The 14994-nt window shown below is 49.0% G+C and overlaps 1 protein-coding gene across 4 annotated transcripts in view; it reads left to right on the top strand.

The window, feature by feature from the left end:
- Positions 1-14994, top strand: part of SH3KBP1 (SH3 domain containing kinase binding protein 1) — a 334711-nt gene that overhangs the window by 292479 nt on the left and 27238 nt on the right. For all 4 annotated transcript variants that reach the window (XM_030304713.1, XM_030304716.1, XM_030304714.1 and 1 more), the window contains one exon: positions 7239-7324. In XM_030304713.1, coding sequence (XP_030160573.1) covers positions 7239-7324 — 86 coding nt within the window. The remainder of the gene's footprint in view (positions 1-7238; positions 7325-14994) is intronic.

The raw sequence follows: 14994 nt of genomic DNA, 5'->3' as shown, positions 1-14994 counted from the left end.
AACTGCTCTGGTTCCAGCTTCTTTCTCCCCTGGCCTCGTTTGGCCACAGTTAAGTGGGAAGTTCTCCGTCAAAAGTACCTGCGATCCCTGGGACGTTTTTGGCCACCAGGTGGGTATGTAGGGACTCCACAGATACCAGCAGCACCTTTGGACCCTTATTTCTCAGGAGAAGGAAGGAGACTTCTCCTGACCTCCTGCTGGCAAGCAAAGGAACCTGGACTCACCGCTGTTACAATTTTGTCCTTTACTGACGGAAGGATTCTACCTCCCTGGGCGGTGACATCCCAGGGCAGCGCTCTTCTGAAGGACCGGCTTCCCACCTGCTGCCTTCACAGATGGGTGGAGTCTTCTTATACTTGCTTATTTGAGAGAGGAAAGATTCTCTAGAAGCATAAAGCATGTGAATGTGGGTACTCATTTTGATTATCGTCATCCCAGGTGTGGTGGGCCAAGATAGGGTGGACTGGGCATCAGGAAGCTTCCATCTGGTTTCACTTCTGCCACTAATTAGCCACATGGCCTTGGGCACATTAAGTCCCATCCTTGGAGCAAAGACCCTTGACCAGTTTCAGTGGTCAGAGCCTGAGTGTGCAATGTTACGAGCAGGCAGGCAGGAAAGCAGGCAGGGAGCATTCGCTTCCTTCGGCCTCGCTTTCTTGCTGCACACTGGGACCAGGACAAGGCAGGTATACAATCAGATGGGGTAGTTTTACATTAGAAGGGGCAATAAAACATAGCAGAGTGGGAACAAGAAAGAAGAGAGGGTAACTCACGTCATTTCTCTAGGATCTTCACGTTGACATCTGCCGTCGTCCATATGTGTTGACACCTCCGGAGTGGGATGAAAGCTGGAAAAAAATAGAGGATTTGCAGGGTTGCGCCTTGGTTTCCTGAGCATGAGCACGGGAAACCATTTCTATTTCTTTTCCTTTCCTTTCCTTTCCTTTCCTTTCCTTCTCAGCTTTTTTTCTTCCCCCCACCCCGTAACAAATTTTAGGTAAAGCCCAAACATTTACATTATGGGGATAGAGGCTTCTGAGAGTGGGCAGGAGGTCTGCCAAAAAAGAGTCCTCACCTGGACTTGGGATCTTTTGTTCAGTAGGAATCTATGGAGTCACTCTTTTCCCCTTCGTCCCCCCTCACCTCCAAAAGGGCTGTGGTTCTTTTGGGTGGCGTTTGATTGCTGCTGTTCATTTCTGTATTTACTGGTTTGCTCGCCTCGGCTTCCTCTGCACTTCAACACCTTTTCCGGGCCACATGTCTTGGCTTAACTGTCCCACCTTGGGCCGAATTGGGCCATGCCACTGGCCGAAATCCTGTTCTCAAGGGATGCGCGTGGCGCATCTTCCACTCTTCCGACTGTACGCGCCCCTTCTCGTGTCTTGGGTCTGAGTGGGAAGAGCAGGCACCTGGGCTGGTTGGTATGTGATTGTTGTTTATTAGTAGTACTTTTTTAACTTGGGAGCAAAGGCGATTTACTCGGCTCTGGCGGTGAGCAGTGATGACGCGGGCCGCCCGGCATCCTCAGTGACTCACTGTCCCCGTGACCAGGAGGCGGCGTGAAGCAGCTTTGAGAAGTGGTCGAGAGCTTGGGCTCTGGAGTCCAAGTTACTGGGTTCAAATCCAGACCCTGGTATCCTACTACTTTTATGACCTGTTGTTAGCAAGTGACTTAATGTCACTGAGCCTCAGTTTCCTGATCTATATGATGAAAATAAAGGGCATCACAGGTGGGGTTCTCCAGGAAGTAGGCCCTGAGGCAGCGCTTAGTATGCGAGCTGTGTTTTTGGGGTCAGTGCCCATGGAAGGGGGAAAGAAGCAGCGTTGGGCAGAGGGAGAAGTTGAGTTGTGATACTGGCTCGCGAAAGCCTCGGCCGACTCCACGGGGAGGGGCTGAGGTGGCTCCTCAGAGTTGTCTGTGTTGGGCTGAACTGGGCAAGGTTTTTATACTGTGGAGCGTGGGCCGCCCTGAAAAGGATGTGCCTTGGCCAAGGAGGCGCTCAGCAACTGACGTGGTCCCCGGAGGGGCCAACGGCGCCCCCAGCGGCAGGGGCATCCAGCCCTTCACCAGAGGGGGCTCCCTGTCTACCATACCGAGCAGATCTTTCCAGGGGTGGTTGTGACAATTGAATACGGACGGAAGGAGCTGACCCTAGTGCCTGGCTTGTGGCAGGCCGTCAGTATGCAGCAGCAGCTGCTGCTGCCTCTGTGGGATCGTGGGTTCCACTTAGGCCTGCGGGTGTCCTTGAGCTAGTCAACCCGTTGTCTGCAATTTAGGCTCCCTGTCCAGGAAAGCAAGGAGACTTCCCTGCCAGTTACCTATCCAGGTCTCGTGTTTCAAGTGTCCCTGACCAAAATTGCTCAGAAAAATACAAGACAGTAGCATCATTTGGATTTAAAAATCAGAAATGAGTAAGGGCAGCCTTGCTCTGGTATCTTTGGACATAGGGTGATATTCTTGCTTTCTTTTATTTTCTCCTTTTATTCAGCAGCTGTGGGCATAGAAGCTCACCATACATAAATCCTGTCAGGAGCTAGTAAATTCCAAAAGGATTGGATGTTTCTTTTTTTGTTGCATTTCGTTGCATCCTTTTTGCCAAAATGGTACCCATGTGTTGGGCGGACTGGAGAACAGAGACCATCAAGGGCTGCGGCCTCATTGGGCATCAGCCACTCCAAACATGTGCTTTGGAGAATTTCAGAAATCCTGGTATTTTTCAGAACTGAAATTCATTAGCATTGTTGTAAGAGTCTATAAATACAGTGAAAAGCATTTACAAATAGACATTGTAAAACGCTTCCACACCCACAGTCTGAACACTGTCAAAACACCAGCTGCAGCTTCCCTACTTGGAAGGAGCAGAACCTTTTTTAAACGACACCTACTGTGTTTTCAAAATAGGCTTGCTTCTGGCCCTGTATAGAAGATAATTTCAGCCGAAAGCCTGTGTCTGGCTCTTGGCATGCACGACCGGGGCTCAGGGAGATGAGGGGATCCTAAGCTTCCTGTCCGAATACAGCTGGCGCATTAACATCTGGGGACAGGTCGCTCATGGCTGGTGGCTCCTCTTTCTTCAGGTGGTGTGTCATGGCTTGGACCTCTCAGTCTCGGATTTGTGACGTCACAGGCCCCCACCTGGTTCCCGGATGAGTTCCAGGTGTGGTCACAGGTGATCACAGGGGCACCTGTGGTCAGGGAGGTCCTTAAAGGAGAGTTTGCAGGCAAGGGTCAGGCAACGTCACCTTTTACCTTGACATTACTGTTGGGGAGAAAGGAGAGAGAACATAAGCTGCCTGACTTGTAGGAGTCTCTGATATTAAAAGTGAACTTTAAAAACACATAAACCTTAAAAGGGAAAATTGACCTATAGTCTTATCCCAGCGACTGCTGTTAACGTTTTGGACTGTTTCTCTCCCATCTTTTTCCCTATGTATGATTTGGTGTGTTTTTCATCGGTTTTACATAGTTAGGATCATGCTGAATGTCATACAGCGTTGGGGGAAAAATTGCATCTATTGTGCAAATACATAATGCATTCCCATTTCAGAACAAAGGCAGATGTTCATTAATTCCACAAGTGTTTTTGAGCCCCTGCCGTATACCAGGTGCTGAGCTGGGTGCTAGAAATCACCCATCACACTACCCAGGAATAATCACTGCAAATAATCTTCCAATCTTAAAAGGAATAATCCCTCTTCCTGATACATAAGAAGGGTATGCGTGTGTGTGTGTGTGTGTGTGTGTGTGTGTGTGTGTGTGCATGGAGGGGTATGTCATTTGTAACTGGCTTCTGTCCTTTGCCATCATAGCATCAGTATTTGTCCTTCTTGTCATAAAGGTTTATAAGTGTAATTTTCATGGCCATCAAATAGAGGTTACTCACCTGTTCCCCTCTTGATGAAAGCGCCAGGTTGCAGTTTTTCTTTGTTACAAATAACACTGCGGTAAACATATTGATCTGCAAAACCCACTTGGGTGTTTCACACTATTTCTTTAGCATAGCCTCCCAGAACTGGCCCGAAGCAGATGATCATTTTAAATGCTATTGATATATACCCTATTCTTAGAAATTACTCCTTTTTACCCTGAATCATTTCCGAAAGGCTTTGTGGTAACTGTCCAAAATACATATACAAGAATAAAATAGTTGAGAGTGACAGTAAGGGGGAAATAAAGGTAGAAAAGTAATAGAGCCCCAGATAAAGACGAGCACAGTAATGAGCAGTAGGGTTCTCTATGGTCCTCAACATAGGCTCACATTCAACTGGAAGCTTCGAGCTGTCAAAGAGGGAAGTGGCTGCTTCAAGATTCATAGTTCCCAAAATGTACGAATAAACCACATGTTCAGAAGCAGCTGAGCTGAGCTGTTCAGAGGTACAGATCATTAACTGCTGCATAAAGTTCCTTCTACCACCAACACCGCCTCGAATTCTCTCCCCAGCCACCTGCCAGGTTGTGTCACCTCAAACCATCTTTTCCCTTAATGCAAAAAAAAAAAAAAAAAAAAAAAAAGTCCCAGTGGAATTAACTGGACTTTTGTTGCCTGCGTGACCTTTCTCCCTGGACAGAACCTGTGTTCTCGTAGGTTTAGGTCCTCGGCGTGTTCCCAAAAGGACAGGAGTGTCTGGCTCTGAGTACAGTTTGAGTTGTGCTAGTTTGGAGAGTGACAGCACCAAATCATTCTGGCTCCATAGCTATGAAGCAGTGAGATTAGGAGCCCTTAAGAACTTTAACAAATGAAAATGCTTTCCCGCTAGGGCTCCTGGGTGGCTCAGTCGGCTAAGCGTCTGACTCTTGATATCCGCTCAGGTTGTGATCCCCATGCTGAGTGGAGCCTGCCTGGGATTCTCTCTCTCCCTCCTCGAGTGCACGTACTCTCTCTCTCTCAAAATAAATAAATGAACTTTAAAGAAAAGAAGAAAATGCTTTCCTATTAATAATGCTGCATTTCCAAAACATTTCGTTCGGAAGATTACATTCCAATTAGAAGCCACTGGGGCCCTGCCAATAAAATGTTTTGCAATAAATTTCCTCGGGGCACCTGGGTGGCTTAGTTGGTTAAAGCATCTGAGTCTTGATTTTAGCTCAGGTTGGTCTTCATTTGGGCCCAGGTTGGTGGTGAGATCCAGCCTACGTTGGGCTCCGTGCTGGGCGTAGAACCTGCTTAAGATTCTCTCTCTATTCCTCTCCCTCTGCCCCTCCCTGCTGCTCAAGGGCTCTCTGTCTCTCTCTCAAAAAAAACAAGGAAAATTCCCTCAATCTCAGCACTCCTGTTGGCTTGGGGCCTGTCAGAGAGAATGTGCCCTGTGGGGCCTGAGCTTTGGTGGTGGGGGTGGGGGAGGGTGGGATGGAGAGGAGGTCTGCTATGGATACCTGCCCTTGGGGCCCCCACAGTCCTAGGAGGTGGGGCTGAGGTGGGCAATGAAGGCTGTGCTGTGCAGCTCAAGCTGCTTCCTCCTTCCAAGTACAGTAGTCCATGTTCTCCTTGAACTTTTACTTCGGCCGAGCCCTGAGAAGCCCAGAAAGTCTCAAAATGCACACACATGGTTTTAGAGCTGTGTTTTCTCTTGGGGGAGGCCAGGCCACTTGGCTCAGCCTTGTTTCCCTGGAGTTCGTACCTATGCTGGTCTGCCCTTGAGGATGCTTGAGGTTACACTTGAGGTTGTGAGTCAGTCTTGTTCGTTCGGGAACTGACGGGGGCTTACCTCCTTCTGCTGGGCCTTCTCCACCATCACGAGGATACGTGGGTCATGCTGAATGCTAGCTACTACCACAGCCCCTTCTTGAGTGAAGAAACCCAGGTATCAGCCCTGTCAAGTCCCATCCTTGCCCCCAGGTTTATAGGTCCCCTGCCTCAGCGGTCCTTCTATCCCCCATTACCTCCAGGATGAACAGAACCCTCTAGTACTCAGCCCAGCAACATGACCCTTTCCAACCTTTCTGCTCTCACTGCTTTGGGGACCTCAGGCTTTAGCCCTGGGTCCTCTGGCCACACTGGACACTCCCACCTACCCTGGGGTCCTTGATTCATCCTGCCTCTTACTGATATGTTCTCTCTCCTTTTTCCTCCAAGGCCCAGCTGGAATGCCACCTCCTCTGTGTGCCGCTGGCCCCACCATGCAGTCCCCTGCTCTGACCCAGTCCTTTCTTCTCACGGGACTGTGGTGTGCCTGTCACTTACATAGCCTGTGCCATGTGGGCCTGTGCTCATGTGTCTGCCTCTTTCTCCCATTTGGACTGTGAGCCCCTCCAGAGTAGGAACCACCTGGCTTGGCCCTCTCAATACCCCCTGCATGATAGGTATTTGACAAGCGCTCCTTGAGTAAGTCTGTTACTCATCGTGTGGTTTGGCTTCAGGCCATGATGACTGCCAAGAGCCATGAGATGGCCCATTTCTGTTAGTTTCCCAGAACAACTGCTTGGCTTCTCCCCCTCATTTTATGGGTGAGGATCTTTCCCCGTTTCACTGCCATCACAGACCTTGGGTAATCTCATTCAGGGCTCATCCCCCTGAAAGGGTCTAGAGAACTGCCCTTTTGGAGGAAGTTGGAGGAACCTTCTGTTCATGCACGAGTAGGCTATCTCTCTCATCCTCTTACAGGCGTCTTCCCGTTCCTAAGGGCTGTTCCTAGCCCAGACACAGAAGGAAGTCACTCGTGTCCCGATGGGCACGGGGGCACCCACCCAAGAGCTGTCTAATTTTACAGGCCTGTGCCCCATTGCCAGCTTGCAGCTGCCAGATCTTTAACTCAACCCCCTGTGCCTGTCAACAGCTTGGCTGACGCCTCAGCCTCAGGCCAGAAAACCTTTTTCTCAAGGTTAAAAGTAGCCGACCTTTGACTAGCAGCATTGGCTAAATTCCTTACTCCTTAAAAGGGAAGCTCCCAGTTATCATTTGCTGGTGCTTATTTGGCCACGGGGCGGGAGCAGGCCCTACGTTGTACCCTGTGTACCAGCAGGAGGGTTTGTGGCTGAAGGTATATTGCTGAACAGTCATTATTAAAATAGCCACCTCTGAAAATGTGTGCCGGAGAGGTGGGCATCTCGTCTGTCGGCCGGTTTCACCAAGGCCCATGTGTTTGGATAGCTCGTTGACTCCCACTGGCTCCCCCATAGGCGACAGAGCCACCTGCCCCGCGCACGGCATGCTCCTTAACGCATGTGCAGCAAGAAAGCTGACAAAACAACAAGGACACACACCAATGATTAAATGCCTGGACTTGTGTTTTTAATGTAGGGGTGACGGTCCAAAGATTGACTTGGTGGGCAGTTCGATATCCGGCATCCTGGACAAGGATCTCTCGGACCGCAGCAATGACATTGGTGAGTAAGGAGAGCGTTCTGGCTTCTGTTTGCACAATTGTAAAAGAGCTGCGGAGTGCGACTTGCCCCTTCAGGCAGCCTGAGGACTAACACAGCTATTTCAATGGAAGGCTCATAGCCCTCGGCTGGTTTTAGATGTTCCAGGTTTATAAAGAAGGGGAAGCGATGATGGAAAAGAAGTGACGAAGAGACCTTTTGTAGAAGTGGGCATTCGCACTTTTATTCGTACTCTCTGGTGGTTTATGTGTTTAGTGTATAAAGGCGACTGGGTGAAAATGCAGAATGGCAGAGTTCATTGTAGTCACAACACTAAATGTTTTGAATTTGAATTTCAGATGAGCTTTGGTGTCATAATGGCCACTTAGTTAAAAACACGAGTGAGTTTTCCAAAGGTCAAGGTACCACTGTGTGATAGAGGGCAAGGTAGCTAGAGTCTCTGTGGGTAAGCGAGTCGGAGGGTCTGTTGGGGACGTGCGTGCATGGATGGTGTGAGGTCGCATGTGTGCTGGTTGAGGCCACTGTTGGTCTGACTTGGGTGACAGCTCTTTTGAGAAGTCTAGATTCAGGGACTAATTTTTTTTTTTTAACTTTACATCTTGTCTTTGCACCTATCATGGCCACAGTATTCAACAGAATAGGACTGTATTTTGGAATTTGCCTTTTTTAATTAAACTTTTTTATTTTGAAATGATTCTAGGTTTCTGTGCAGTCCTAAGAAGTAATACAGAGACAACCGCATACCCTCTACCCGTTTTCTCTCAAGGGTAACATCATAATGAAACTGTAGCGCAAGATCACAGCCAGGATATTGACACTGACACGTCCCCCGGGTTCTGCGGGTTTACTAGTGCTTGTGTGTTTTTTGTTCTTTGCGGTTTTGTCACGTGTGTAGGTTTGTGTATCTACCATACGGTCAAGATACAGAACATTCCATCACTACCAGGATCCCCCGTGTCACCCTTTTATGACCACACCCACCTCCCTCCTGCCCCCACCCCTTCCCTAACCCTTGGCAGCCGCTCTCAGGGACAGATTTGACATGGACGACTTCCAGCATCTTTTCAATTGGCTGCTCAATTTAGAAACAAGTGTGTGACTCTTGGCCGGCCTCGTAAGAGGCCCTGGAGTGCCTGTCGTGAGCATTGTCGTCACCCGGGGTCACTCCTCTTCGGGGTACTGTTTTCTTCCAAACCTGCTAATAGAGTTGCATCTTTGCAACTGCCGGCTTGCGGTCTATGGTCAGATCTTGGAAAGGCTTGGCGGTAGGATGTGTCGTTGTGACCATAAACACCAAAAATACTTGCTCTGTCTCCAGAGACCGTTTCCCATCCTGAGCCTTTGAGAAGCCCAGTCAGGAGGCATGACCAAGGGCTTCTGACAGCTTGGGCGGATGGAGTAATAATAGAAATGCTGGCCTGCCGGAGCTTCCGACCTGGTTAAAGGGCAGAGCAGAGCAGCGATTGGCTGTGAATGAGAAGGGATCCTCAGACTGAGCCTGACGAAAGTTCTGGTCTTGTCCCTGTGGTTTAGCATTTGGGCCCCATTTTAAGGCAGGATGGCCAGTTGGTGAAGAGGCAGAGAAGGTCGTCGGGGTCCTCCCACAGGAAGAGAGGTGTTCTCCGTCCTCCAAGGCTGTGCCTTGCTTGTGAAGAGCCTTGGCCTTTGGCCCTTGTTTTCTTGGGGTCTGGCGATGACTCCGATGGCTATCACCAAAATATGAGTTTTGGATTTCTCAGTCTGACAAGCTAGTTTGGAAATGTTGGGAAATTGATCGAAGTGGGCTGATCTATGAAAGCTCTTCATACATGGAAGCTGAGCGCAAGTTGTGTCTATTTCGGAGCCCAGAGAGAGATGCTGAGGTTTAGTTTGCTCTCATTTTACCAAGAAGACCTTAATCCCAGAGGAATGTGATTCCTCCAGCACATAAGGTAATGCATGTATTATTTGCATTGCAAGAAACCGTGGTTGGCGGCCACATAATTAGCCACTAAATACTTGAGTGTCTACTCAAGGGCAAGGCTGAATGGATACCAAGGCCCTCACACAAAGCCCCGCCTTCCAGCAGCTTTGGGTCTGTTTGGGCCCCCAGGACGGCAGATGGAAAGTGAGGCGACACCGACGGTCTGACTGACCACTGAGTGGTAGAAAGTAATGCCGATCAGAGTTATGGGTGCTCCTTGGTGCCCAGGCTCCGTGAGGGGGACAGACTTATCTGGATCTAGAAGGTGAATTCACTGAGACAGAGGCAGAGGCAGGCAGGGAATCCCGTGGGGACTGCCGACACCCGAGCACAGATCAGCCTGGCCGCAGTAGAGGCTCTGTGCTGGCATGGAGGGGGTGCTGCCCTGGGGAAGGAGGTCTGGGCGGGATCCGGTTGGACAGGGATGGATTTGTAATTTCATCTGTAGGCAGTGGGTTGACACTGAAGTGGCATGATCAGGTCTCAGCCTTCAGATAATAACTGATGGAGCTCTGTGGGACCAATCCAGTGAAGGAAAGACTGCAGTCAAGGAGTCAGGTTATTTGATAGTTTGGGGAGGAGGCAGTTAAGAGAGCCCGAGCCGAGCTGCGCAACAGGATTGTGAAAGAAGGCAAAGATGTGGAAGCAGCAGTGCAAAAGAATTATTGCCAGGCCTCAGTAACAGATTGGATTTGGGAGCAGGGAGGAGGAGAGAATAGTTTGTCAGCCGTGAGGTTGTAGGGTTGGGGGACAAATGACTTGGGTAGAAATAAGCACGTCCGGAGGAGGAACCGGTTTGGGGGGAAATGTGGATTTATTTAAGCGTGTTAACTCTGAGATTTGGTCGGACGTCCCCATGTGGGTGCTGGAGGAGGCGGAAGCTGGAGGGCCGAGGCCGGGGAGGGCCGAGGCTGCAGAGGCCAGCCGGCATTGCGGGTAGAGATTAGGGCCTTCCTGGGGACGGAACACAGAGTGCACAGCGCTGCCTCCGGGCTGGGAAACCTTCCGTGATTTCCTTCAGACTCTCTGAGCTTCAGCTTCTTTATTTGTGAAGAAAACTAACATCTCTCCCAGCTTCCTCGCCTTGTCCTCCCGAGTTCTGCAAAATCACTTGGTGGGCTGCAAAATGATAGAAATGCTTATCAGTGATGCTGTCGTCTGCTGAGAAGGGATAGTTAAGTCAGGAAGAGGATGTCCTTAGCATGAGAAAAGAGGAAGAGGGACCTAGAGCTTGAAGACCAAACCCCGCACAACGTCCACATCTAAGGGAAAAGCACATCTGGCAACATCCCGGAGGCCAGGGGAGGAGAGGATTTTAAGCAGGATGTCTTTAGGCCCAAATGCGCAAATGCTCTTGCAGGTGGGTCGGTCAAGGAGAAGAGGACATTGCAGAGGGGCCGGCTCCTTTCAGGGCTGCTTTGTAGCTCTACTTTTGTAGCATTTGTTCGTTGCTTTGAATCGAGAAGGAAATTATTGGTACCAGAATGTTTTGTTAGTCACTCAAACAATTGAAGCTGTCCAAACGTGGGCTGCAGTGAATAGCCAAATACAGCCCTGAAAGGCATTAGAAATCATCAGTGTTAGCTATAAATAAATCTGTTTCCTCTTAATAAAGCTATAATTTTAAATTATTATAATATTGAATTAGAGAACATGACTTTTTCAGATCTCGCGTGGGCAGCCACCAGCATCTGTCAGCCCATAATAATTTAGAATGAAATCAGTTGGTCCAAAACGAAGTTGTTGATGTCAGTCAGATATTGTGTATCAGACTACACGGCCGTATTTCAAGTAACATAATAGGAAATGTGGATGAGCTCCAATTCAGGCCTGTGCATGAATAGAAATGAAAATTAAATTGTCCACTTTTCTCTTGCTGACGGGAGAGTCTCTGTTCCGATCGAATGGGAGATTATAGGCCGCGAAGTCAAGTGCCCTAACATTTACTTTTATTATGCCGTGTGTGGTAGTTCCCACGGCATGGCAGGAGTTATTATTACACTGCGGTACTGTGGAGATTTTCCGTCTCTTTCCCACTAAAGCACGTAGCCACGGGCCCCCAGGTGGGAAGCAACCTAGGAACTAAGCCATCTAGTTCCAACTAATTGACTTAGAAACAGCCCTTCTCATTTCTCCTCTGTCACTTGCCTTCGTTGACCATTGTTCTCCATTCTGTTTGAATCTCATTACACTTGTCCCACGTCTATCTCGTCACCCCCTCTTCACATCGGGGAGCTGGGACTTGCCCCTCCGTCTTTTCAGCCCGATCCACAGACACACTTGACGTCGCAGTCCGCTTGGGGGCCACGTGTTGCTAGCTTTAAAGCTGATGGACTCAGGACGAGGAACTGGTTTGGAAGGTAGGAGTCCAACTTCCTCTTGTCCTCCGATCCCTCTCGGATGCCTCCTGGCGTGTGGGTCATTTGGACCAAGGAATGCAGAAGCACTTCCCTGCTGACACCCTGGGAATGCTATTAGGTGCTAGTTGATTTGGGATGCTGGCAAGGTTCTGAAACTGGATTGTGGTGATGGTTACACAACTCCGTAAACTGCCTAAAAATTAAGTTGTATGCTTAACATGGGTGAATTCTATGGGATGCAAATGGTACCTCAACAAAGGTGTTAAAAGCAGCTCTGGCTCCTATCCAGGGACACGGGTCACACTTGTGCGCCAGTTTATACCAGAGCTATGTGAGAAGCAATATGCACGTCTCCAGTGAGATGACAAAAAGCAGAAGAGATTGGGCTTAGTAGAGTCACGTGCTTTACACCAAGGAGGTGAAACATCTGGAGCTTCGGGTGGATGGATCTTGAACCTAGTCAGTCCCCTGAGCAGTTTCAGTGTCCTCCCCACACTTTGGGATGCTCGGCGTTGACTCCCGTTCATTCAGGAGAGGCTGTATGCTGGACATCTCCGTGCAGTGCTCCCCACCTCTCACCTAAGACTCTTAGGGCTCACAGCCTAGGTTTGCGCTGAGCAAACGCAGTCAAGCTGGCAGTCAGTACAGGTTTCAAAATCATTTCACAGTCTTACAGGAGGTGGCCTGATGGCAAAGCCTTGTCCTTCTCGGCACTTCCAAGAGTCCGGTCCCAGATGTAAACTGAGGATGTCTGCTGACAGATGTTCACAGTTATAAACAGAAGGCCACACCCAAACCCAGGCGCTTGCCTGTGCCTATTCAGCCCCCATCAGGGCAGTCCTGGCCTTTGGTGGTCTGTTGGGTTGGCTGCGTTCATGCTTCGTTTTGAGGGGTTCCACAAATCTCTTTTTTTCCCTGTTTTTTTTTAATTTAAACTTCAGTTAACATACAGCGCAATGTTGGCTTCAGGAGTAGAATTCAGTGATTCATCACTTACATACAACACCCGGTGCTCATCCTTAATACCCATTACCTAGTTAGCCCATCATCCTACCCACCTCCCTCCATCAAACCTCAGTTCTCTATTGTTAAGAGGCTCTTGTGGTATGTTTCCCTCTCTCCTCTGCCTGCCGTGCGTTCATCTGCTTTGTTTCTTAAATTCCACAAACCTCTTTTACTCCATCACATCCAATAAACACAAAAGCGATAAACATTCACAGTGCCAGGAGAAGGCTCATGAATGCTATAGAAACAGGTGGAGGTTAAACAAATCAAAGCGGGGGGATGATGATAAATTGTGGCTTAACTTCATGGGAGTGACGTGTTTTGTGGTGTGAATGATTCTAAAACACAGAGTGAGCAAGCAGTGCCTTCCTGCCTGAGCCACGTACAGCCATCGGCCCGCAGCAGGGAAAGTAACTGATGGGTAAGATGAGCAGAGGGACGTTTGGGTGTTTAACAAGCGTGTTCAGATGACTCTTGGCTTGGAGAGGGTCACAGTGCTGCTACCTGTGTGACCTGTGACCAGCCCCAGAAGCTCACCTGTGCACAGAGACAGCATGAACAGCCCTGGTATTTTGGTCGCTTTCCTCCATCTTCAGAGCCCCTGCGGCCTTCTTTCACCCCAATGGCTTGAGTGTCTCCACTTTTGTGACATGCTGGGACTATTTGCAGGTTTAAGAATGCAAATGCAGAGGGGCACCCATGGGTCCAAAGTAGTCTATACTCAGCAAAGAGACTCACACACTAACATTTGCCACTTCCGCAGTGTGCTCAACTGAGGCCTCTGTGCTGTGAGTGAATGTGGAAGCAAGAAGGAACAGGTGACGTCCAGTCTCGGATTGCACATGGCATTTATTTGGCCTGCAGTGCCCTCCTCCCGCGGGCCGTGGGCTCACAGATTGGCAGAGCCCGGTTATGGCTTCCGTTCGACTTGTAAATATCCGGAGGGATATGCGACCTGCCGGAAAACCAGGTTCAAGCACCCCTTACGCTAGAAGCATTAGAGACAAACTACACCTTATTAAGGAGGAAAGTTGAGTTCTCACACTCCTTCTCTTCGCCATAGGTCCTTGTTAAGGCCTGATGTGGACATCTCAGCCCACTTGGCCTCCCACTACCTTGGATTCATTAAATGAGAAAAGCGATGAGTGCTTCGGGGTGAGGTTGTGGGTCCTGTTAGAGGGTAATCGGATCTGGTGGTGACAAGCTAAGGATGAGGTGTCAGTGAACAGGGAGCCCTGATTTAGAGCCGGAGGAGCCTCTTTATTTAGCTTCGCGGTGACCTGCAGCCGCGCTCCCCACCTCCCCAGGCCTGAGTCATCTCTCCCTGAGGTTGTTCATATTTTGGAATTCAGACTCACACACACAGAAAAGGCTTTTAATTCGAGGGACTGCTGACTTTTATTTTACTAATTAAGGACATTTTAAAAGGCAAATGCCATCATCGCCTGGTAGAAATAATCTCTGAGTTTAAAAATTGGATAAATTTAGCTTCCTGGGAGACTCACAATGTTGACCTTCTTTTTGTTGGCACCTTATAGACCGGCGATAGCCTTGTCATGGGTGGGCACCGCCTCCTGGGCGCCTTCTGAAAATCCCAAATCCAGCACATATGTGCAGAGAAGAGGGTCAGGGGAGAGGAGAAATGTCGAGGGCAAACAGAAGACTGCAGAAAGAGGCAGGTGTTGAAGCGTGGGTGAAAACTCACTGGCTCAGAAATGTACGATTAGCAGATTAATTTTTTTATAGAGATACCGTTACTTGTGATTTTTTTTTTTAAATCACTCATGGAATTTTTTAAAATAAAAGGGCTTTAAATGCTTTGTACCTCTCTCCTCTTCCTTCCCCCAAGGCTGGAGAAAGGGGGCCTCCAGTTCTAGAGGGACGCCTGTCTCTCCCAGTATGGTAAGAGGATCCCTGTGCTTCGGATGGGTCTTTTCTTTCCTCTTCGAGTTTTTTACTCGGCGCTTAATTTTAGATTCCGTGTAACTCCAGGCATTCGGATGTTATTTCACACACAAAATGTTTCTTTTATGAGTGTCGAGAGCTCTTTTCTCTAAGTAAGGTGCCGTTGAATAAGATGAAACGCCCTGTTCCTCTGCTTCCTAAAAGGAAACGTGCCCTCTGAACGCATGCCCCATTGCAACAGGCCCTCTGGCCTTTGGGTCCTGAGGTTTTGGTGGTTGTTGTTGTTGTTGTTGTTGTTGTTTAATTTTTATTTGGGTGTAGTTAACACAATATTACATTAGCTTCAGGTGTGGATCCCGTTTCCATCTTTAAACCAGGGGCTTGGAGGAAATGATCAAAGGGGCCCCGTTCGGTCTCACAGGCTTGTCTCTCTGGCTCCA

The sequence above is a fragment of the Lynx canadensis genome, chromosome X, assembly GCF_007474595.2.
Source record: "Lynx canadensis isolate LIC74 chromosome X, mLynCan4.pri.v2, whole genome shotgun sequence".
NCBI lineage: Eukaryota > Metazoa > Chordata > Mammalia > Carnivora > Felidae > Lynx > Lynx canadensis.
Note: the sequence above shows the minus strand (reverse complement) of the source record. Positions and strands in the feature narration are given on the sequence as shown.